Below are 25,173 nucleotides of genomic sequence, written 5' to 3' on the forward strand. Positions count from 1 at the left end.
AAGCACAAAAAAGTTGATTGCTAATCCAAAAACAGAGAACTACTGTGAGTACAAGTTTCAGTCTGCAGTTACAGACACACAGCATGCTTTCAGCGAGCTGTCATGCCACAGAGTTTAGATGTCAAAGCGGCGGTTCCTGGTTTGCACAGTCTTCCTGTCGCTGAGGTACATGTTAACGTAGGAGCTTATAAGATCGTCCATCTTGTAGCCCTTTTAACAGAAGAGAGTTATATAAAGAAAAGGAAATGTAGACGAAATATAAACCAAAACTTACAGAGTGTTTCACGTCTTACCAGTGACGTTTCACACAGGAACTTGCTGCCGTTGACTAAATTACCAATAGTCATGTGAAAGTAGGTGCTTCCACTGGACCAGTTAGCAATGCGGTTGAATGGATGAGTTGCCAGAGTTTCCTTCAAAGAAAAAAAAAAAACATGAATAAAAACATGAATAAAATGTTGATATGAGAGAAGGGCACTGAAATTTTTATTGCTCCATAGAGTTTTAGACTTTCTTTAACCTTGGTTTTTGGATGAATGATTGTGAGTCCTTGCTTGCTGATGGCAATTCGCACAATATCTGGAAATTTTTGCTCTGATGTTTGCTGAAAAGAAAGAAAGATAAGCAAATGAGGAAACTGTCAAGCTAGAGTCATGTTGCACTATTTGCAGAAACAGTGCTAAAGACCAGAGGCCCGACAAATAGTGACAGATATCAATAGCGATCAGATAAACACGCTGCCCACGCAGCCAATCTGATAGCTGATACCAAGATAACCATCGTGTGAGCTGCACTCGCTGGAGGCCTCACCTTCACATCAAAGAAAGCACAGCCAAATGTCGGCCAACGGTGAACCGCCTTCAGGAACGCCACCTTAGCTTCATCAGCTGTCATTCCAGTTTGTTTGTTAAATGAGGCGGTAATGTTCTGAAAATGAAAGTACAGATGTATCACAGAGTGAAACAACACCTTCAAGTGACCACTGCCTCTAATGAGGTTAATGGTTTTCTAGCATTAACACTGATGATTAAGAGGGAAGGAAAAAACCAAACCTACATGACCCTGTTTGTAAAAGCGAACCCTAAACCTAATAAGTGGTCGAGTCACCCTTAGCAGCAACAACTGCAACGAAGAGTTTGCGATAACTGGCAGTGAGTCTTTTGGTTCACTCATCTTTGCAGAATTGTTGTAATTCAGCCACATTGGAGGGTTTGCAAGCATGAACCACCTTTGTTTTTTCTTAAGAGACTCAGAGGTGGACTTGCTGGTGTGTTTTGGATCATTGTCCTGCTGCAGAACACAAGCATGCTTCAGTTTGAGTCACGAACAGATGGATGGACATTCTTCTTCAGGATTTTTCGGTAGACGGCAGAATTCATGGATCTGTTTATCACGGCAAGTCTTCCAGGTCCCAGCCCCAGACCGTCACACTACCACGCTACACCACAGAGTATTTTCCCAAAACTCTCAGGGATCATCAAGATGTTTTCTGGCAAAACTCAGACGAGCCTTTGTGTTCCTTTTGCTCAGCAGTGGTTTTGGTCTTGGAACTCAGTCTCTTTCATATGGTGTAGTTATGAACTCTGACATTAACCGAGGCAAATGAGGCCTGCAGTTCTTTGGATGTTGCTCTGGGGTCTTTTGTGGCCTGTTGGATGAGTTGTCAATGCGCTCTTGGAGTACTTTTGGTAGGCTGGTCATTCCTGTTTCAGGTTTTCTCCATGTGCGGATAACGGCTGTCATCGTGGTTCACTGGAGCCCCAAAGCCTCGGCTTTGTAACCCTTTCCAGACTGATAGATGTCAGCGACTTTGTTTCTCAGCTGTTTCGTTGGATTGTGACAGAATTTATGGATCCACGTTGTGCTGCTTTTGGAGATCTTATGTCTTATGTTTGAGATATTATGTTGCTTTTTTCCCCCTGTGTGTCTTGCTTCCAAATTTTATTGTGCAAGCAACTGTACATTGACAATAAAAGTTGTAAGTTCTAAGATCTTTTAGCCTGCTTCAGTTTGTCGCACAGGATCTATTTAAGTGACTAGTTGATTCAGCAGGTGTGGCATTAATAAGACCTGGGTGTGTTCAGTGTAAGTGAACTCAGCTTTGTAAAAAAAATGGTTTGGACATATGCAAAAAAGGGATAGTGGATATACTGGACGAAGATAACATGTCTTTTGTCCTGTTTTCCTTCTCTCGCCACAACCAGCCATAGCAGATCGCCCCGCCCCTCCCTGAGCCTGGTTCTGCCGGAGGTTTCTTCCAGTTGAAAGGGAGTTTTTCCTTCCCACTGTCACCAGAGTACTTGCTCACAGGGGGTCATATGATTGTTGGGTTTTTCTCTGTATGTATTATTGTAGGGCCTACCTTACAATATAAAGCACTTTGAGGCTACTTTTGTTGCGATTTGGCGCTGTAAAAATAAAATTTCATTGAACTGAAGAGAACGTTTAAGATGACGCTGGCTGCAGGAGTTAAAAAGGAAGACAACAGAGATTTATTGTGGATGTAGTAAAAGAGGAAATGCAGACAGAGAAGGATGCCCTGTGATAGGGTGAGATAGAAGCAAGCCGTCCTACCTTCTTCCACTCATTTTCAGACATAGCCTTCAGCTGGTCAGTGGGCACCAGCTCCTTCAGCAACTTGGGAATCATGACTAACTGGTTCTTATCATTGTTGACCTTTATGCAGAAGAGCAGAGCCGCAATTTTGAGCATTTCCTCTTTGGTGCACACATGATAGCCTCTTAGGTATTTGGGTAACTCCTGGAAATTAGAAAGACATTTCGTTAACTTATTTTTTAACAGGTCTTGGCCAAAGTTTCACTTTTTAACCGAGTATTCAAAACGTTTTTCAGTTGCAGGCAACTGTTACTAGATTTTAATCGCCAACTCCATCTTTGTGTGAGGAGGAATTGTGTTAATGGAAACATCTCGCTTCATATCAGCTGGAAAATTGGAAAATGAGACATCATTCAAATGTACCTGAGGGAAATGGAAGATAAGATCTGCTTTTGTGTCTCTGCCAGGGATCACGTTAAACCACAACTTCCTCATGAAGAACACAGTATAGTTGACCAGCCCACCTGCGGAACACACACGAGCACAGAGGTTTGTACAGGTGTATAGTAGACCATTTAAAGTCCCGCCGTCATTCTAATCAGAAGATGATTTATTACCATCAATCCTTTTCACACTCTTGGACCAGTCAGTGATTTGCCTCAGACTGTCAAAGAAGTAGTCTGTCTCATTCAAACTGAGAAACTGAAACAGAATAAAAAAACACAACAACAGGCTGGTTTTTGTTAATCAAAGATGCCAGACCGTCTATTGTATAAATGTATAAAAATACTGAATGAACCTTGTCATTTGTTTTGACAAAAATGCTGAAGCCATCTGCTGAAGACAGTTTGAGCTTCCTGGAAATGTTCAGAATCAGATCCTTGATCCTGGTGTTGGTGGCCACTTCAAATATCTGGAGAAGGATGAGATTAATCTCAGATAACACCAAAATGCAATCTCCACCCAGCAATGGCCTTTTCTGGTTTCATTAAAAGAGTTGGTGTTTTTACCTCATCTGTGTCATTAGGGAAGTGGATTTTGTGGCGGATCTGGGTGCTGTTTTGTTGGATGGCATCTAACTCCACATGGTGAGGTGGGAGCTTCCTGGGCTCCATCCTAGAGCAGAACAACAATTATTAGGTACCTGCCTTTTTGTTCTTTTTCCTAACAGATAAGTCCAAAGGTTCAGTGTTTCTAAAGCAACTGACTTTTCTTCTTAGTACCACCTCAATTTAGGTTAAATGCTAAATATACCACCTGCCTAACAGTCTGTTGGCCCCCCTTTTGCTGCCAAAACAGCCCTGATGCATTGAGGCATGGACTCCACTAAACCCCTGAAGGCCTGCTGTGGTATCTGCACCAAGACATTAGCAATAGATCCTTCAAGTCCTGTAAGCTCTGAGGTGTGGTCTCCATTGCCCATTGCTCTGTGGTTAAGTTCAGATGCTCATGTGCCCATTTTTGGTGCTTTCGGCGGTGGAGAGGAGTCACCATGGCTACCCTGACTGGTCTGTGGAAGCCCCATATGCAACAAACTGTGATGTACTGTGTATTCTTACATTTTTCTATCAGAACCAAATTGCCAACTTTTTTTTTTGGCAATTTGAGCTACAGTGGCTACAAGCTGGGATAGGCCAAGTGGATGGATGGATGGATGAGCCAGCCTTCAGTCTCATACATCAGTGAGCCTTGGCCAGCCATGACCTTGTCGCTGGTTCACCACTGCTCCTTCCTTGGACTTGGACACTTTTACAGATACTGACCACTGCAGACTGGGAACACCCCCAAAATGTTCTGATCCTCATGCCTGCCATTTTTCCTGCTTCTACATCTACTTTGAGGACAAAATGTTTACTTCCTCCGTGATATATCCCACACAGTAACAGGTGCCACGATGAGGAGATAATCTGTGGTATTCGTTTATGCCTGATTGGTGTATATAATTAATGAGCCAAAAATGTAATGTTACTCCAGTACCAAAAAGCATGTGGTCTTGGACTTCTTGGAATATGAGTGTGAGTATATGAGAATATGAGTAATTTAGAGATATGAACATATATTTTAAGGAGGCCACAGACTCAAGTGTACCCCATAATTCCAGTCAGTTGATCTCTTTACCACCTCACATTAGCTGTTCAGCTAATGCATTCAGGACATGCTATTTAAACTGCTTTAGTCTTTCTACAGTTACTTCTCCTTTTGCAATCCTTTTTGTAACCCACCTCCAGCGCAGCTCCTCCTTTTAATGCTTTTTCTGACCTTACCATTTATACCTATAGACGTTCACTTAGACCACACCTCACCTAATAAAGTTTGACACATGCTTGTTGGGAAGGTCACAGAACAAAGAGACAAACACTTCATGGAGCTTGTTGATATTCATCAGCATTGCCTCGAAGTCACATTGACCACACTTAACAGACCTACGTCTAACATTCAAATGATGTAAACAAAGTACTGGCTGCAACACTTTGCATTTCTCCACATTTCTGACCTAGTATCTCTGCTTTGTTGCAATAGGTGACTAAAGGGAGCCCAGTACGGGCATGATTATTCAAATTCACAACTCCATATTTTCATTTTTGGATTCTACTAGAGTAGCTTTACATGACTTTTATTTCCTTTACGCCACAGTTCTTCCGATTCACTGCCCCTTGTAAATAAGACTTGCAAAGCATGTGGGCAGGTCTTCCAAATGCCTGAGATTTCAGTAACATCGTAGAAAAAAACTGTGTGAAACTGAGCATTTAGCAGTCCCCTTGCTTCCTTGTATATACCACATTATGTGAAAAAGTTTAACATGAATGTCCACCACAGCAAAATGAGACATAAGACAGGAAATCGTGTAAATCATCATGGTTGTCTTTTAACTTCACTTTCTTCTTTTGTCCTAAGAAAAAGTAGAATTATTCCCCCCTTTGTTGTGACCAGTATGCTTGTGTTTGAATGATAAATGTTTTCTTTCTGTATTTTCTGATTACTAATAAAAGCTTTAATAACAAATGAGTCTCTGCAAGCCTGTTAGCATTATGGAGGAAAGCCTGGATGCAAATCAGATATATTTATAACTGAGGTCATGCAAATTCTGAATGTGGTCCTTTCACTGTGAAGATGATGCAACACATTTGTACGAAAAGGACTGTGTTCATCACCGCAAGCAGGTTCTGCACAACTTGATCTCAGTGAATCTATAAAAAGAAGTTAAATTATTTGACATTTCCTTTTCACACCCGAGGGAGGGTGATGCAACTTTCAGTCCTTTTTTACTCTTTAAACCAACTTTAAACGAGAAGCAGACTCTATCGACGCATTCTTCCTGTCGCACACTCAAAAGCGTCTCTGTGTTTATGTGTGATACATAATACAGGCCAGCGTGCGGTACAAACCTCAGAGAGCTCTGCATGCGCTGCAAACAGTCAGAGGCAAGTGGCTCTCTGCGTCGCGACTCCAGAAATCGCTGAGCATGTTTCAGAAGAGGCTGACTGGGAGGAAACAGGCCGCAGCTTAGCCACATCAGCTGCCAGCCATGCTCCATGCTTAACCTGGGTGAAGAATAGAAAAAATAATAAAGAAAATTTCTATCCCGGTCGCTCCTGCACTGAAACAAAGAAGGGCTACCTTCAAAACCTCCAATATTTTACCCTTTAAGTGTCTGAGAAGGCACATATATATTATATTTATTTATATCTTGTGATATTTTGAACAGTTTGTCCTTCCATGAGCATCTTATGCAACATCATGGAAAGTTGTGTGGAAATGTGTACATGTATTTTTTAACATTATAGGCTTATATACTGTTTAAATTTTCCACTTCTCACTGTTTTGGAGTGAGCCATGACTAACAGACCAAGAAGACTGAGAGAGAACTTAATAACCGGAGCGTGCAGAGCAGACAGGCAGGCTGTGGACAGAAACTACTCTCAGTTCATTCTTGCAACTGTGACTGTGTGATTATCTGTCAGGTGAGTTTCTGCATGCATCGCGTCTTACAAATTTTTGGATGCATGTACACAGGAAATAACATGTTTACCGGTTGTTATTGTTGGTCATCTGCTTCATGATCTGGCAGTAAATCTCATCCCTCAGAGCATCGTGTTTAGTGGCGGGGCTGAAGATTTGGTCAGTGAGTTCGAGGGGATTCTGCTGCTGCTTGGTGGGGTAATCACCCATGTACTTCAGGATTGGTACACAGCAGTCAAGGATGGCTAACAATGGTGGATTTTGAACAGCTGAGGTTACAGAAATACCTTTCTGTAACATCCCATTAGTCAGTATCTGTTTTCCCCCCTCTTATATTTCAAGACCTTGCAGCTGTCTCGTGGTTTCAGTTCTTCTTCTGTGTACTACTTATTACTACTCTGGTTTCCAACTTTCCTTGCTTACTAGGTTCTGGGCTTAAAATAAACAAAAAGAGTTAGAAGAAATATGAATATGTCCAGAGAAAGAAGCAGGTAAATTTTATGACTTAATTTTGTTTCATGTTGAGGTGTTTAGCTAATATCTGTCCACTAAGGTTTACTGCAGGCTTTATGTGACTGAATGCAGGGCCAGATGCCACTGTGAAAATGGCAGCTGAATAGCAGAAGATGATTGCAATTGTTCTATTAGGTTAGCACCACCTAGTGTGTCTGCCTTTTAGTAGCATCGTCGTCATCAAGCGGCAACCTGTGAAACGGAAAAATGAAACCAAAGAGGAAGTGCCAAAAAAACTGCAGTTTCGTGAGGCTGGCGAGTCGCAGTCCCCACAGACCGCTGTGTTAAAATGTCCACTTTACAGCAGAAATGAACATGTTACAGCCTGCCGCTGTTTCAGACTCTGTGGATAGTTTCACCCTTCATAACAAATCTTTATAACTCCACCTGGACACTAGAGTTAGGAGTATGCCCACTTTGATTGACTGGTGTGCTGATGCTGATCGCTGTGTGCTAGGCCTCGCCTGTGACTGAGAAACCTTATGCTGTTAATGACTTGACATGCCCTAAAACACAACGCACTTTAAACTAACTTAAATTAGAATCATGTTCTATAAAATAAGACTTAAATCTAGTGATAGAGACCATAAACTCATAAGGAAAGTGTTTGCTGGGGTCATAAGTCGCGTATAAAGTAAGATCATGCGCTCATAGAGCTCTGCACAATTAGACTTGTTGCCCCCTGCTGGCCATTGCAAAGAATGCAGCTTTGTTTTCCACTTTTTAGACCCAGAGGCTTTGCCCAGCTTCTTTGTTAATGGTTTACCATGTAAAAAAAATTGGTGAAAATTTTTTTAATTATTGCATCTTCTAGTATCCAAAGGATATCAGTGAAAGCTAGACAGGCTTTGTGGGTGAACTCTGGGTGGCCTCCAAGCTTCTTGAGTAGTGGCTGTCTTATTGGCTCTCTGGAGTGGACCCACAACCTTTCGGGTGCAGCATTCCTAGCGATCACCTGACGGTTCACATCCTTAATGGGCTGCCTGGAAAGAGGACAAAGAGTGGTGCTGTCAGTACTGTTTCACTGATCTGCTGGTGAAAAAAGCCAGCAGAAGAATGGACGAAATTTTCAGATACCTGAAATACTCGACAGAGAAATCTTTCAGTGAATAAGGAGCAATTCTCCCCACTGTGCCTGTTTCTTTCATGGTGGCCTGTATGATGTCCTTCCTCTGGTTTGGTGAGAGGTTGATGAGGTTCTGAAAAAAAAGGAAACACCCACCGCATTTAGTCTTCATGCTAGCAAAAAGGTCTATAACTGAAAAAAATGGAGGCAGGTGCTGAACTGACAGCAAGACAGTAATGAAAGTGAAAACAATGAAAAGTTAGATAGATAGATAGATAGATAGATAGATAGATAGATAGATAGATAGATAGATAGATAGATAGATAGATAGATAGATAGATAGATAGATAGATAGATAGATAGATAGATAGATAGATAGATAGATAGATAGATAGATAGATAGATAGATAGATATGTCTTCATGTGTGTTGTGATATCATAAAAATGTTTCATATCACTCATTTCTCAGGCTTTTTTTTTTCTTCCAAAATTTGGTCAATTGTACGTTGATTCACGTTTATTCTGATTTGATTGGCTGCTCCGTACCATGACCTCGTTGGTGGGTTTGCTGAGCGTTGGCAGGATTGTGATGGCATCGATGGGGACGGCCCCGGTTTGTTTCGTGCGATCGTTTTGGCCCTTAACCCAGCCGTGGTCCTGAGAGAAATCATTGTCTTTAATGAGCATGATGAGCTCTCCTTTCTTGAAGCTGAGGAACGTGGCGTCTTCTGGAGAGGATTGAAAAACAACTGAGAAGTCAGTCAGTTAATAATCAGGAGAAATGACTTCAAAGGAAGAGGAAGTGGGGCACTGACCTTGCTTCTCGACTTCTTTCAGGGCCACGGCGTACTGCGAACGCTCCGTCAGCCCACTGACAAACATGGTAATCAGCTCGGCCATGTCCGCCGCTGAGGGGCCGCTCAGGGTGAAGTCTCCTTTCAGCGTCATCAGAGACACGGCCTGGCCAGATTTTTTAACATTCCTGAGAACCACCACCGAGCCAAAAACACGATTAAAGCATTCCTCTTTTAGCAAATTCAACAAGTTATTAAAAAAACAAATTGTTTATGGAACAATTTTCTGAAAATATCCAATATTTCCTTCACGATTACAGTTGCAAAAAGACAAAATTGTCTTGCCTTATAATAAATATTCAAGACTGATTTAAAGCTAAAAAGACTTTAAAATAGGTCAAATGTTTTTATTAAAGATTTGTCCTTTAAGGAGGACAGAAGAACAAAAACAAATCTTGTTTATCTTTTATCTTGTTCATAGTTTTTGGGAGCCAGAATTTCACAGATAGCGCATCCGTGTTAACAAGAGTATACCTTCAGGTAATCTTGTTTCCCTCTTGGATTCTCCTGAACAAAGCCTAAACAGGTTTACCTCACAGCGTTGACAGCCATTACTTCTGGGAAGGAGAGTTCTGCCAGCCTCTTCTCTCGCTCATCCAGGAATGTGATTCCTGTCCAGTTTATGGCCACAATAAACTTGCTCTTTGGCAGTGGAGGGCCTGGGAACATCATGGAGAAACTGATCATTTCCTGTTCCTGAGAGTTTAATCTAAGCTGTTTAAGATATTAAAATAATGCAGAAAATATGAAATATATCAGTGAAAAGCAGCAGTAGTGGCCGAGTTTAACGACAATAAGGGAACTGCAACAATGAGTCAGTTTGGTGCCATTTTAAAGCAGAAAGGCTGATTGTTGCTTGCTCACAAATTTGACAATTTGCTGCTGACAATCTGAACACTCGTAAGTGTTGAGCCTCAAACAGAGCATAAAAAAATTAACATAAACAAGAATTAAATGATAACTACCCCCCCAGCCTCAAGCAACGGTTCTTTTTTACGGTTTGATTTTAACTTAAAGGTTTACACTTTTATGTACAAGGAACAAAGATGCCTACCTGAAAGTTTGGCAACCTCAAAGAACCTGGAGAAGAAGATGGGCCACTTCTGTCGAGCGTAATCGACTATCTCCGCCTTCAGCGAATCCGTCTTTTGTTTGGAACTCACATACGAGCCCTGTGACAAAGACAAAAGAAATGATTCTACCCACAACATTTTTTTAACCCTCTATGTGTTACAGCATGTGATCCAGGATGCGACTGACCTGAGCATAGGCAGTGCTGACCATCTGCACCCAGTTACTCTCTGTCTTGGTCTCCAGCAGAGAGTTACTGATGCAGTCCTGCACAACATCCTTCACGTTTTCTGGGCGGCTGTCCGATCCGTGTTGGATGTACAAATGTTTTGCAGCGAGGTCGACATAGTCGTCCTCCTGGGGAAGTGAAATGTGGGAAAAACTCACGTTAGAGGTGTACGGCAGGAATGCTTAGTTGAATCCTTGGTTACAATACAAGCAATAGGAGCGCACCTTTTGACACTGGTACTCTCCAGACTTCAAGCCATGGATGATCTGCTTGTAGATGAGGTCTGTGCTGAGCTTGTCGTCACTGCAGTTATGCCAGGGGGTGAAGATCTCTTTACGGAAGATGAGACGCCAGGGGGCGTGCTGCTCCTGGCCTCCCCTCCTCTTTGTGTCCTGCTCACACCGGGAGATGGCGTCCATCACGTGCTCCCGGCCGCTGCCCAGAGCCCACACCTTCAACACAGCTTACCGTGTTAATATCTATCCATTTATTGACATACTTGTATTCATATTTAACTCGTACAATTATCAGGGAGGCATGTAACCAGTATGACCATCACTTGAAAATAACTACACTGCAAGCATCCCATCATGATTTTTTGTTTTTACTGTGTATTCTGGGTCACCTCTGTGCTTCTTTCCCTTAGAGCCTCTTTTTTTTTTGCACGTGCTTGTATTTTTTGTGACTTCCTGCTCGCATTAGTGTTTGCACAATACGGAAATAATCAGAGCTTGGTTGAATTCTCCAAATCTAAAGAAAGATGCTTCTTTTATTACCTCCTTTACCAGAGCATGCTCTGGAGCATTGTTTATGAAAGGAAGGTAGATAAGACTGGTCCCCAATTCAGAGCATTTACAAACAGGAATAATATAAATCAATAAAAAGCTGTTTAAGTCACACCGTAAGTCGGGTTTGACTGAGTGGAAAACTAGGAAGGTTTCAGATATTCCTTTCATGTAAAAAAAACCAAAACAACAAATTTTAACTGGCTTTATTTACATTTTTTCTGTTTTTCTTTTGCTTCTTCTCGTTTCTTTCTGCCACGGAAATCAAAGGCTTAGGTCTGAGCGTTCGGCTCTGTCAACAAGTTATTTCTGGTAATGAGCGTTTTTGCACTGCAAAGTGAAAAAAATCCTCACTCACTAACGCTTTTGGGCCCTGCATCTTCACAGCTCATAGGGTTTATATTTATGAGCTGTTTATAACAAATTGAGATGAGCGGCTGATAGATGTCTATTCTGGACGCTCTGATTGCCACAGGATGCTTTCCGCATATCAGCTTCCCATTTCAGATGAAAGAATTTGGATCCGTCTGTAAACATGTACCTTTGCATACAAGGCGACGTAGATGGAAAAGCCAAAGCTGTCTTTGAGGTTGATTTTGTTGGAGATAAGCTGGCAGATCTCTTTAGACGTAGATGCTGAGTCGACGGGGAGGTTAATGGAGCGGTTGTCCATAAGCATCACAGTCACAACTATGGGCTTTTTTGTCTTGGTGGCCTGTCACGGTGCAGGAAATAAACATGTTAGTTAAGTGGAAATCACAGTTTGTGCATATTTTCTGCACCTTAAGTTAGTAGCTTACTCAACTTACACAAAAACATTTTTCAACTGTAAAGGAATATATCTAGAAACATGTGCGGTTTAATTTTTCAATGAGATTTCAGATGCCGTATAATTCCAACTGAGACCAAACCAACACTGTAAATGTGGACTGTGACGTCTCCTGGCAGCATTTTTTGAAATTCTTTTAAAAAGATGTGAGCATGTTACAGGATGTTTGTATAGCTAGTGTCAGCTGCTAATGTAGCATCTCATCAAATTTCAGCACAGAATTTCTTTTCTTTTATAACGATAATGACAGAGTCAGAGAAGTCTGCAGTCATATGCAGTTCTCTGAAAAAGTGCAGCCCTCTAACGTGATGTTTTCTGTGTGTCTTCCACGTGGTTGTGGAGTAATTTTAGCCCTTTAGCTGTTAGACAGATGGCCTCACATTTGACTTTAGAGTACTTTGGCCTAAAGAGGAGACAAAACGCTACGTCCAGATGAACAGAATCAACCTTTGGAGAGGTGCTGTGTATTATTTTTCTGGGAAGGCACCCATCAGGCTAAGGTGTAGATTTAATGCATAAAGTATTGTTGTCATTTAGAGTTACTGAGCATAGATTGAAGGAATTTTGAAAATGCTGCATTTTTCATATGAAGCTGTATAAATCTCAGCACCTGCAGCTCCAGATAGGAGGGAGGCTCCTCTCGTGTGCCGTTCATCACGGTGCGCCGCAGCCTGTCAGCGCAGTAGGACGAGTAGCCGCTCGGAGCCAAGCGGATGAAACTTTGGAGGTACTGCAAAGACAAGAGTAAAAGGTAAAACATCACAGCATTGAAATGCGCACAGCTGTTACGGCTGCTGTACTCACCTTTATAAATCGCTCACTGGGAGGAAAAACGCCCAAACAAAGCGACAGCAGGATCCAACCACGGAAGAAGCCCGTACGATTGTTGTTGTCATGAAGCTGTTTGCAGATCTGACAGTAAATCTCATCTCTGTTGCAGAAAACTGTGTATTAGCAGAAGCTCGGAAAGAGATATCAACAGCGGAGCTATGCGATTTCAAACTTCTGTAACCTGAGGTCAGGCCTGACGATGGCGTATCCAACGATGTAGTGAAGCTTTTCCAGAGAAGTCAGGGGTCTGTCCAGTGTGTCCGACTCTCCAGTCAAGACTTCGGGATCCTCCTTCACAGTCTGCAGAGTGGCAGGCTTGGAAACTTCCGTCTGATCATCTGACTGTTGGAGAAAAATGTAAATGTCCATTAGCTTGGTTAAAAAGTGAACGGCAACAAAATATTCTGGCTTCTGCCTCACCTCCTCCATGATGATCGAGGTTTTTCTGAAGTTTAAACCAGATTTGGGGATTCCATTTTCTTGAACATTTGATACTTTTCTGTTTTTGGACAGTAGGTCAGTGAATGTGGAGCCCTTTCGTCCTCGAGCGCTTGCATCTGGTACAGTGTACACCTTCTGGTTTTGAGGGGTCTGGTTGGGCACAGCAGAAGCCTTCCTGGTTCTTGTCAGGATGTCTATAAAGATGGAGCCCCTTTTGTTTTGTCCTGGTGGCTCAGGGACTGTAGAAGCTTCTGTTTCTTTTCTATTTCTCAGCACCCTCTAAAAAAATGAAAAAGTAAATGGTCAAACATCTCTGGAAACTGGCCCATGATTATCAAAATGAACACTGATTAAATTTGTCAAGTCTCTCCTGCAAGATCATCCTCTAGTGCCATTTTGGACTGCGTCTTGTGCAACAGTGTCTTAGTCCAGTTGGTTTGATGGTCTTACTTGTAATGCATTCTACCTCGCAGTTGTGTGTACTCTTTGATGATGAAAGATTCATGAGAGTGTGAGTGTGGTTAAAAAGAATTTCAAGCGAATCAAGTGTTATAATGTCACATTTAGCCAAAAAGTGCTTTGAGCAGAAAAGCATAAGTCAGACACACAGTGAAACTCACGGCCTTTCATTTATTCCTGCATGCACGCCAATATCCACGTGTAATAGAAGAACAAAAAGCCACAAATAACAGGCGAAAGATTAAGGAAAAGATTATCTACAAAAATGAGTCTACAGCAGTCTTTGAAACAAACCACAGATTAGCCGAGGAAGGCTATTGCAAAGTTTAGAAACTATAACCTCAAAAGCATGATCAGCTCTGATTTTTAATTAGGTGACTGGAACAATTAGGAGACCCTGATCAGGTGATCAGAGAGGCCGGCTGCAGCTATAAGGTATCAGTAGCAGTTTTTATGTGAAAGTTTATGTAAAGAGAAAGTTACAAGAATTGAGATGGGAGAAAATTTAAGTGCTGTCTAGTCATTCTGTACTATTATGTGTCAACGAAGGTTTTACTTTTTTGTTTTTTTTAATAAAAGAGAAAAGACTGAATGAGCTTTTAGATGTAAGACTCTGAATTCAGTTCTCAGTCAAAATAACAGCAAGACTCTTAGCAGTCTTAATTTGATGTTGCTGGGAATGACTGACCCCAGACTGAAAACGAGAACCTCCGTTTTGCCAGGATTAAGATGGAGCAAACTTAAAGACATTCCGTTTTTTGAGGTTTTGATTCCTACCTGATCCAGGCCCACCATGTTGCTGAGACGTCTGTCCTTTCTGGACATCAGCTCCTGTGGCATAAAGCGATCCTGTGAGGAGGGTACCCTAACCTGGGCCCGTTTCTTTGGCTCAGGGAGGTCTCCCATAAACCTCAGGATGATCCACCACACTGTGAGCGAAGCCTGGTGAAAGCACAAAAGAGACATGATTAAACTTTATTAAAAACAGACAGAAACACGTGGAATTATGATGTGTGGTGAACTAAGAGAAGCACCAGAACATCATCTTCATCCTCATGGTAGAGCAGGGGCTGATGAAGCCTCTGTCGGATATGGGTGTGGGTGGCTGCACCCTGGAAGTACATGGAGGCAAACTTGGCGAAGGAGTACTCATCCAGGTCATCATAGTCTTCGTTGGGAAGATCCTCCTCCATCTGGATTTCGTCAATGTCTATCTCTTCAATTATCCGTTTCCCACCAAAATTCTGCAAACACATACAAGCACGTGTGACTCATCGGCTTATATCTAAAAATCATTCAACACCTGCCAAAACATCTGGTTCCAAACCTCATATCCCATGGGTGCCTGCCCCTCCTGCCCTCCTACAGTGTTGGGCATTAAAGTAAGGAAGTCAAACATGTCATCCACCATCTCCTGGTCTGACTGCCGCTTGGCCTCCATCTCTCTCTTCTGTCTCAACACCTCCTCCAAGCGCCTCTGTTTCTCCAGAATGAGCCGCTGTTCCTCTTCTTTCTCTTTAGCAGAGAGGTACATCTGAAAGAGCAAAAACAGTGCTCTAAGCAGGGGGCAACTAACCTTGTTGCAAAAATAAGTCAGACTACATAGAAGCCTATCAGGAAATGAATCAACTGCTCATCCGTAAACACTAAGGTCACAGATCAACTAAAGTTTTGGTCTCAGTCATCAGTTTAAATTGTTCCCTACTACAGCTTGATGTGCATTGTGTAAATTCTGCCCTCACACTGAGTAAACAGATGATAAAGCAGGGTATGTGGCCACTCCTCGCTGGTGACAACAACAGACAAATTACCAAACTTCACAAAGCCATAAAGATAAATGCTTTTATGGATGGAGTAAACTAAAGCAAGGAATAAATACTTGAAATTATGCTCTAACATTATAAAATAAATGTGAAATAAAAACTAAAATAACTGATAGATAGCAGCACAGTGGAAATAAGATGAAACATCGGTGGTGGTGGTACTTACGTCTCTCTTCATCTTTTCGAGAGCTTTTTTCGCCAGTATGCCCCTGGTGTGTGCCTGTAGCAGGATTACAGCCTTCCTCTTGCGCTTCCATTCCTTCCTGGCCAGGTGTCCTCGAACATGGGTCTGTAGCACGAGGGTCGCCTGCCTTCTCTTTTTATATTGGAAGTGGAGCTGGCGAGAGCGAACCTGTGCCTGCAGCCTTGCAAAGCCCAGCTGCACCTGGAATCGGAAGATGAGCGAAGGTTTAAAGCAAGCGACGCCTCCATTTTCACTCGAGTCAATGCTGATTTTTGAAAACGCGACTTGCCACTTTGTACAGCTTCCTGCCTTTGTGTCCTCGCCAGTATTTCTGAATCACGATCGCGGCTGACCTTTTCCTCAGGAATTCTTTCCTTTAGATGGCATGAATCATGCAAATTTGAAGCAGTAATTCACATGTAAGAATACTAAATAAATAAATAAATAAATAAATAAATAAAGCGTAATGCAGATCTAATCCTCCTACCTGTATTTGTAGCCTCTCAGGACTTTCTGGATCAAAAGGGCTTTCACATTTAGTTGTTTTATTCGCTCTACTTCAAGCATTGTGTCATGATGGTCCTGAAAGAAAACAGCAGAAATTACCATTTTATTTCCTTTTCATTTCCTGCGCTGGTTCTTGACTGCTGACGTTCAGACAGTAGTGAGATTCTTTTATGTACTTATGTATTTCTATGCTGGCAAAGCAGAGTGCTCCAATAGATTTTAGTTCTCCTCATCTGTTTTGAATTTCTGCAGCACAGTTGATAAGAACAGGCCCTTCTCTGTAAAGGCCGCTTCCTATCAGCAGTGCATGTTTTCAGATTGCCGTACGTTTAAGAAAAATGTGTAGGCAACTGTGTATGTAGGGATAAATACAGACCGCAGAGGTGCACTATGAGACAACCTTGAAGGGCATGTTAGGTTTTTGGAAGTCTATGACTGCTTAGTGCACACATATTTCAGTATTTCAAACCATATACATTCAGCTAAGATTGTTCTTATAAGCTTCCAAACCTTTAGGAATATCTTTGTCTTTCCAGTCTTCCAGTCACCTTCTCCGGTAAGCAGGTTTTCACAAATACTTTCACAGCATTTCTCTTCGCTTTCCTGTTAAACCAGCATTTAAAAAAAAAAAAAAAAAAAGACAACAACATAAATAACATTATATGGAAGACTTTCATTTGGATTTATGCTTACATATGAGTTGGTCATAGAAAGAATTTTGCTGATCAAAACACAGATTTTGTCAAAAACAACTCACGGTATTTGGATCACAGATGGAAGTTCTCAGAAGGACACGATATCGAGTTAGAAACTCATCAAATGTGTAGCGTACAGGATACCCAGCTTTCCGGATCCTGATGGTCTCCATCATACCGGAGTAACGGAGCTGCCGCATGCACAGCTCTCTGTCAAACAGCTGAGACAAAGAGGTACTAAATGAGATTTGAAGCAATTTCTTCTTTTTTTTCCAGTTTTCAAGCATGTTTTATTCTGTTTGAGAGGACCAAGACTGTCTCCTCACCATGGGCTTCTTGAAGTCATTGGGTTTGATGCAGCGGATGAAATACGGCTGGCATGCAGTCAACGTTTTCATCAGGGAATCCAGGGACTGGCGGAACTGACCGCTCAGTGTTGGCACACGCTTCTTGCCATCTGGTACTTGTTGCTAATACAAATAAAGTGCAAATATGTGTAAAAAATTCTATACAGTGATGGTGATGTGAATGGTCAAGTGATAAAAGGCTGCACTAACCCCGGTGTTTCCCTTGGCTGATGTTATGGTCATTTTGGCGTTGGCAATCTTGATGCTACCGGAGGTGGATTTGAGGTCATTACGAAACACCTGTTTCAGGAGTTTGTTGGTGGACTTTTCCAACATCTTAATGAGGTCTGAGCTCAGGGTGTCACGGTTTTTTTCAAGAAAACCTTAAACAAAAACAAAACATTGAGAACATCAGAGGAAAATTACCAAAAGAGCAACAGGTTGGCTTTAAATGACTTAAGTGTACCTTGTGAGTCATAGAAGACCTTTCCAGCAAAATGCTCGATTCCAAACTGTGTTTCGTAGTTGTTCTTTGGGGGAAGATAGATGCCACCTTTCTCGTGATACTGGTTCATCTTTTGGAGCAGGGTGGCATCTGTGGCCTGAAAATTAAATTACACTTTTAAAACCCTTCCTTGCTTTGGTCCGTTAGAGAATTTAAAGTACGACGAGGACAAAGACCTTGGGGAAATTGCTTTCCTCGTCAATAAGCGACAGCAAGTTCATGGATTTGCTGGCCAGTACGTCCAGGGTTCGCTGGTTATCTTGGTAGTCAATGTGCTTCCAAACAATGTTTTCACGGGCGTACTCTTCCTGCTCAAGCTTGAAGATGTGCTTGACGAAGAACTGCTGCAGCTGCTCATTGGCGAAGTTGATGCACAGCTGCTCAAAGCTGCAGAAAAAGAAGAAACAAAGACAGAGGCTTAGTAAGAGTACCCACGCAGGCCTGGCCTGAGAACGGAGGACACCAACCTGTTTTTACTAAAGTTCTCAAAACCAAAGATGTCCAGAAGGCCGATGGATTGTTTGGCCTCGTTCTCCTCATCAGGCGGCTTGTAAATGGCACTGTTGATTTTCTCCACAATCCAAATGAAAAGTCTTCCGTATATACCCTGGAACAAATACACGGACACCAGCAATAAAGCTTTTTTTTAACGTGGAAACTGATCTGTGACCAGTTGCTACTGATGATGACTAAATTAACCTATCAGTATGCTGATGGCTAATCTGTAATCGTATCGGCTGGACTCTGTCTCAGAATGGAATTTCTGTGGTGAGAGGTGGCGGGCTGGGGTGGGTATTTTAGTATCCCCTCGGCTTGCTGCCTGTGCTTTAGAGTTTTCCTGGTGGACAAGAGGGTTTGTTCCCTGCACCTTTAGCCCATCGTCTGGGCTTATTCGGGAATGAGAATCTCCGAGTCTGAGGCCATGGTCCTCACCTTGGAAAAGGGTAACAACTCTGGGTCAGGGACGAGTTACTGTCCCAATTGGAGGAGTTTAAGTATCTTAAGCTCTTGTTCACGAGTGATGGGAAAGAGGAGTGGGAAATCGCTGGACTGATTGGTCCATTGCAGTGATGCTGCCACTGTACTGGTCTGTCTTGGTGAAGAAAGAGCTGAGTGTAAAAGTGATCTACGTCCCTACCCTCACCTATGGTCACAAGCTTTGGTTAGTGACTGAAAGAATGAGATCACAGATTAAAAAGTGGTTGCTCCTCCACATCAAAATGAGCCGATTGAGGTGGTTCAGGCATCTCACAAGGATGCCTCGTAGGCACCTCCTAGATGAGGTGTTTCAGGCATGTCCCATCGGGAGGAGGCCCCAGGTCAGATCCCGGACATGCTGGAGAGATTATATCTCTCAGTGGATAGGGAGAGCGAGGTCTGGGATTCTCAGCTTAAGGTGCCCCCGCGACCTGGCCCAGATAAGCAGAAGAAAATGGACTGGTGGATGGATAAAATTACAATCTACACAGGAAAGTAGTATCTGATTACCTACTTTAAACCATCTAGGCCTATCTTCCTGACTGCTAAAATGAGCTGCAGCGTCACACATTCATTTTACTTTGACAAATGCGTCCCTGCCGTCCATGGCTTGAGCAGAGGTCAGACATTTGGTCACGTGTTCCCTGGCAGTCTGGAAGGAGCGCTGAGTCAGACCTTTCCCCAGTGCTTTGGGATCCACCTGAGGCAACAAGGTAGCACAATCAGACAAGATGATCTCTTAACTCTAGCTGTATCTTCAGAGAAAACGGCACATGCCTCCAAGAGCTCGCTCGCCATTTTGAAATTGGTCGACGTGTGGACGTTGCAGGCTTCCAGATTATCTACGATGGTGGCTGGAATTCCACAGGAAATCAATGTCAGTTACTTGAATGATTGCACCTGTTTCAAAATAATCTTCATTTTTAATGACTGCTTTACCCTCAAAGTCCACATTGCCCAGGTGAAGAATGGCTGCGAGCAGTTTGGAAATTTCCCACAAGTCATTTTCTGTGAATGTGAGAATCTTCAGAGCTGACTGGAAGTGAGCGTACTCCTTCACGTCGTCACGGCCCTCACAGCTGGTGCAGTTACCCTGGTGTGGTCACATGAGTTAAAACTGAATAAGCAGTGAGTTATCAGATCAAACATCCAGGGCACCAGTAATTGTTTCTGTTCAGTTTTGCTATTGAAACTATGACAAATCCCATGAAACTGATATACTGATATTATGGTTACAGAAACCATGACTATAAAGATTTTTAATTTGGTAAAATTAAAAATTAATTTGGTTGATTTTTCCCACCTGCTCCATGTATTTTCAGAAAACATAAATAAATCCAATCTTTAATCTAAACATCACAGTACCATGGTCAGATACTTGTACTCAGCGGCGTTTCCAAGGGAAAGAATCTTCTTCTTTTCTGCCGACATGCCCATCAGCATGTGGTAAAAGATGTGGTAGTTTCTTTCGTCTGGTGCCTGCACATTGATGCATGTGTTCTTTACTACAGGAAAGTTTGGCTTTAACACAATGCTGTTTCCGAAAAGTTCAGCAGACTGAAATTCCCACCTGACGACACACCCTGGACTTCTCCAGCAGGTACTGCTCAATGCGGGCACCTTCAATAGCCCCGCCCTTGGTGAAGCTGATGTCAATGTACTTCCCAAATCGACTGGAGTTGTCATTTCGAATGGTTTTGGCGTTACCGAAGGCTGAGAGGATAAGCTACAGTCAATAAAAGGCAAGTCAAATGACAAAAAGGTGCTGGATAAGACAGCGTACCCTCTAAGATGGGATTTGCTTCTAGGACCTGCTGCTCAATCCAGGAGCGCTGACCGCTCACTGCAGCCAGAAACTGCAGCATCAGCTTGGTGCTCTCGGTTTTCCCAGCTCCCGACTCTCCGCTGATAAAACACACGAGGGGGGTGTAGATGTGATGGATTTCCTGAATATTTTCATAAAGATCTCAAAAGGATTTGGCTCAAAATTAAACTTCAATACATTGATAAAGCAGTTCTGCTTGGATCAGTTCAGATCTTCTCTATTACTCAAGCAGCAAACTCAGGAATAAAATAACAAGGCATTCTAATAAGGAAGCGCATTTTATCTCCAGAAAGACCAGGACACTTAATGAGTCCTGGTCTTTCCTGTTAGAGCATACTTAAAGGATCTTTTTCATTTAGTCACCCAGACTGAATAACAAAGATTTCTGAACTGAAACTTTAGAGAAACTCCAAAACCGAATGCTAGTTTTGGTTATTTCCATTATAATAATAGAAACTGGGCCCTTTTTTGCTGTTTTAGTCTTATGTATATGATGTATTAACGCACCAGTGTCTTTTTTCTTTACATTTAGTGCTTCATTTTTTTGAATTCCTAAAGCTTCCAGCATCGGGAAATATTTTCTTGTTAGGTGAATTAGACAAGGATCATGAACAGTCGGCTGAGTATAAAGGTAACAAAAGGCACCCACTATGTTCACTAATTAATATTCAATTAGGTGACAAATGTAAAGTCTGGAGAGACTGAGGACAAATTTTTAACTGGTTCTAGGTTGTAGTTTCTATTAACTGTAACAAGGTAACTGCCTGAAAGAACGCAAATTGTAGGTTATGTCCAAATATTAGTGAATATTTTTACCTTACCTTTAACCTTAGTGGTGATAATGGTGTTACCTTGTTAATACTTCACATTTATTACTTATTGGGCACTTAGGCGCTCCTGTAAAGGTAGCTCTCTCTTTTTCCCATAAACAAAAGCTCCAATTAATCATTTTACTCAGTCCAGCAATCATTTGTTATCTTTTAAAACAGACTTGATAGTAAAAAAAGAAAAAGAAAAAAGAATGATGTGCAATAAGATGTAATAAATGTATATAATATTTGGAGTACTTAAAATTTCAGCACTAACATGATTTTTAAAGGATTTTATACCATCTCAAACAGATGCTCACTAAAGAAATTGTCAGAATTTAGCCCAGCTAGCTCACGCATGCACCACCTCCATAAAGATTGCAGTCTTAAATAATCTGAATATGTGACACAAATCTTTTCACCTTTAGCGCCTTTATCAAATACTTAGAGGTATTAATGTGAACAACACACAGATAAACAGAAATATGTGCTGGGGCAACATTTCATAACTCCAATAAATGGGCGAAATTTAAATGCTGAGATGTTTCAATGATCAAAGGAGGAAATGTGGTGGACCTACTGGTGACCATATCCATATATTTGGTCATCTTCTGAAATTAGAGGAATTTGGGGGGGGGGAAGGGTTTAAGGTACTTAAACAGGTATTCTACCAAACTTTCATAGAAGAATATCAGAGGGCATTGATGGAAAAACTAAAGAACAGAATTCAATTTAAACCATTCTCCTGACATATAAACACCCCATCATATCTTATAGACCCCAGAGTACCATATCACCCCAACAGAGAACAGTGCTCTCAGACTGCAGGCTTACTGAGACATTTAAAAGTGTAGTCTCTGTTTTTTCCCTGTTTCCCTATAATTTTATATTCCTTGTTCCTATTAAGAAATTTCTACAGTGTATTTGGGATGATTTCACTTAAGCCAAATAGTCTTAAATAACATCCATCAAAACATAATATAATTTAAATCTAGATGTACACGTAGTATAAACCAGTTTTATATGTTTAAACAATCTTTTTATGTGAAGTGTATGTATCTATGTATGATCACAATCTAATAATAAAATTCCAATCAAATGCTTTGATAAAGAATAAACATATTAAAGTGAATACTCTGATTTAAAGTCATCCACTTTACCTTCTCATGCTTTTTTCCTTTGCTGCTGCTGTATCATTTTTTCCTAGTCTCTACATTTATTCATTATAATTCATATAGATGCAGCTTAAAATTGAAAAACCAAGAGTCTGAACTGCATCTGTGACTATATGAGTGGTAAAACTGACATAAAAACCCAACCTGATGACACAGCACTGGTTCTTTCGGTTGCGGCGCATGTTGAAAAAGCAGCTGTCTGCGATGGAGAAGACATGAGGCGGCATTTCACCCAGCCGCCGGTCTGTGTACATGTGCACATGCTCAATAGTGTAGATGGGCAGCAGCTGGTAAGGGTTCACTGCGACCAGAATGGAGCCCGTGTATGTCTTTAAAACAGAGAGCAGCGAGTAAACACGTCGTTATCATGGTGGAAACTCAGCATGTGATACATAACTCTCACAGATTAGTCACAGTAAAAAAAAAGCAGAGATAAATGCTGAATGATTGCTCGATAAAATAACTGAGAAGTATAAGATAGAGGATATTACACTCAGTATAATTTGCCCCCAGCCTTTCACAGCAGTGTTTTTACACCACAAAAAAGGTCCAATTCATAATTAAACACACGCTCCGTTGAGTTTTGGCGTTGGGACTCATAAACACTGGGTTACTCTCTTTAAACAGAGGCTCATTGGTCTCTATGGAGACAAACAACACAGTGATAAACTGCAGGGCAAAGTCTGAGCCTGAAAGCTGTTCGCATCAAGTAAGCATTTCCATGGATGGTTATGGATGTCATAAAACTAGGCGGCTCTGCAGTGAATCCAGGGAACATAAACTTACATAGATGATTCCTTCCTTGTGTCGTACCAGGAGGTTCCTGAGCAGTCCGGCCTCGTTCAGGTCACCCAGCCTGATCATATCGTCTACGCCGTTCACAGAGGTCGGATGCATGGGCCGGATGCTTTTCTCATTTAACTTCTTGAGCTTGTGTTCCTGTGTGTTTGTTATTAAAGATCTCAAATTACACAGAAGGCAAATACAGCTCTTTTAAAGGCAGATTTCACATTATTGTAAAGAATCTGGCAGGAGCGCAGAGTATCGGTCGGGTTTTTGTACCTTTCCTTCGTCATCGAGCAGCTGAATCTGCCCGGTGTCTGTGACCTTAACCTCCGCCCCAATCGGCACCCCGGTGCCCGTGTCCACCCATACAAAATCTCCCTGTTTGGGTGAATTGGGAGTTATCATGAATAAAAAGGCCTTGTAATGATTTAGGATCATGAATCTTAATTATAGAAACAGAGAACTCATTCCTACCTTGCTCAGGTGCAGCATCGCTGAAATGTGAATTAAATCTGCAACGAAAACATTTTCTTTTCTACTTCTTATGAAGGAAAAGTTACAGCAATCGAACTTAAAACACAATCAATACAGATTTCCTTAGCCATGCTATAAAAATCAGTTTCCACAGTTTTGCACTTGCTCAAGGGTGTTTCAGCCACCCTCCTATTCCACCCCAAAATATTTTTTGTAACCAGTTTTCCAAACATGACAAGCATTATTGTTGATATAATGATCAGAAGTAACAGGAAAATACATCAGTATCCTTAAAACAAGCTAAAAGGCTCAACAGCCTTTACTGGACTTGGACTAATCATTCTTATCTGTGGCAGTTAACCCCTAAAGACCAACTCTCAGTCAGGACAAACCCTGACTGAGAGTTGGTTTCATATCACTGCTGGAGATTTATACAACAGCCACATATTTTAGATATGTTAAAAAGCAGTCTTCTGCTACATTTACACAAACTTTAAAGGCAACTAAAATAAAGCATGGGTTTCACTTTGAAGACACGTTTGTTCAAAAGTATACACTGAATTTTATAACCTTGCTACTAAAGACCAAAAAAATACACAAAAAACATATAAATATTTAAAAAATCCATCTTTTCTAGCTACATTTTTAGAGAAATCAGCGCTTACCTGAGAACAGGTATGTGTTGCGTGGAAGCCCCTGCTACTGATGAGGGACTAGTTCCTTGAGTGGCTCTAAACCAGGAAGTTTTCCTGGCAAAGCCCCACTTTATGGTACTTTGACTTTGCTCCTGCAAACGCAGAACCAAGAGAGTAACTATTATAATGCCACATCCCAAACATTTACTTAATAGAAGCGCAAAACCCCCCCCCTAAATTTATTTGTTTTTAAACACCTACTGCTGCTATTTATAAAGTGTTATTTTCACATAGTAAAAGTCAGGTTTCATGGTGGTTGATAAGGTACACAGTAGCACACAAATAGTCATCATATTTTCATTTTTTTGGTCTTTCTGAACTTAAATGGTTCAAAAAACAAGTTAGAGTCTGAGTCAAAAGTGGAATGATGATTATATAAATGCCAGTGACAATAACTTTTCCTGATTGATAAACACGCTGTTGTCATGGGTCAAATACGTGCCAACACGTTGTGATGTATCACAGGCAATTATGTTGTAAAACAGCATGCAGTAAAAGGGAATGACTGGGCTCAGCCTGAAGATAAAAGAAGGCGAATAAAAACAGACAGGTCAGATTATTCCAGAAGCAAAAACCAAAATAAAGGAAGAAATTCAGCTGCATCAACATGTGGCCAAATTAAGTGACACGTGGGACTGAATCAGATTTTTCATGTAGTACTTGGTGACGGTGGGAAGAAAAACCCCCTGTTAACAGGAAGAAACCTCTGGCAGAAGCAGGCTCAGGGAGGGGCGGCCATCGGCTGTAATAGGCTGGGGGTGAGGTGAGGAAGGAGG

General features: G+C 41.6%; 1 protein-coding gene across 1 annotated transcript; it reads right to left on the reverse strand.

Moving 5' to 3' along the window:
* myo7ba (myosin VIIBa) lies at nucleotides 1-24,393 on the reverse strand. Its single transcript, XM_086282465.1, has 48 exons — nucleotides 24,368-24,393; nucleotides 23,703-23,740; nucleotides 23,505-23,606; nucleotides 23,229-23,381; nucleotides 22,587-22,771; nucleotides 20,417-20,538; nucleotides 20,204-20,346; nucleotides 19,999-20,112; nucleotides 19,573-19,726; nucleotides 19,411-19,487; nucleotides 19,214-19,333; nucleotides 18,123-18,262; nucleotides 17,832-18,042; nucleotides 17,617-17,752; nucleotides 17,361-17,533; nucleotides 17,130-17,273; nucleotides 16,866-17,024; nucleotides 16,619-16,711; nucleotides 16,089-16,183; nucleotides 15,891-15,975; nucleotides 15,584-15,802; nucleotides 14,922-15,128; nucleotides 14,629-14,838; nucleotides 14,372-14,536; nucleotides 13,115-13,414; nucleotides 12,876-13,036; nucleotides 12,668-12,794; nucleotides 12,474-12,593; nucleotides 11,576-11,749; nucleotides 10,474-10,701; nucleotides 10,210-10,377; nucleotides 10,004-10,121; nucleotides 9,482-9,608; nucleotides 8,911-9,077; nucleotides 8,642-8,823; nucleotides 8,107-8,228; nucleotides 7,858-8,012; nucleotides 6,587-6,740; nucleotides 5,943-6,098; nucleotides 3,567-3,672; nucleotides 3,356-3,469; nucleotides 3,174-3,258; nucleotides 2,980-3,080; nucleotides 2,575-2,760; nucleotides 811-927; nucleotides 521-604; nucleotides 294-413; nucleotides 1-210 (listed from the first exon to the last, which is right to left on the reverse strand). Exons 2-48 carry the CDS (start codon nucleotides 23,718-23,720, stop codon nucleotides 115-117), a joined length of 6,693 nt encoding a protein of 2,230 aa, XP_086138591.1. The 5' UTR covers nucleotides 23,721-23,740; nucleotides 24,368-24,393; the 3' UTR covers nucleotides 1-114.
* Nucleotides 24,394-25,173: the final 780 nt, after the last annotated feature.

The sequence above is a fragment of the Aulonocara sp. 'chitande type north' Nkhata Bay genome, linkage group LG23 (genome assembly GCF_057382095.1).
Source record: "Aulonocara sp. 'chitande type north' Nkhata Bay isolate Kocher_YH1m ecotype deep benthic linkage group LG23, A_spYH_male_GT1.1, whole genome shotgun sequence".
NCBI classification, from domain to species: domain Eukaryota; kingdom Metazoa; phylum Chordata; class Actinopteri; order Cichliformes; family Cichlidae; genus Aulonocara; species Aulonocara sp. 'chitande type north' Nkhata Bay.

Bases quoted from the DNA above. Each gene is read 5' to 3' on its own strand.
- myo7ba (XM_086282465.1), bottom strand. The intron at 23,382-23,504 runs GTACAAAAACCC...ACAAACACACAG, and splicing joins TGCTCGATGACGAAGGAAAG to GAACACAAGCTCAAGAAGTT. The intron at 19,488-19,572 runs GTAAAGCAGTCA...GTGGAATTCCAG, and splicing joins GGGCAATGTGGACTTTGAGG to CCACCATCGTAGATAATCTG.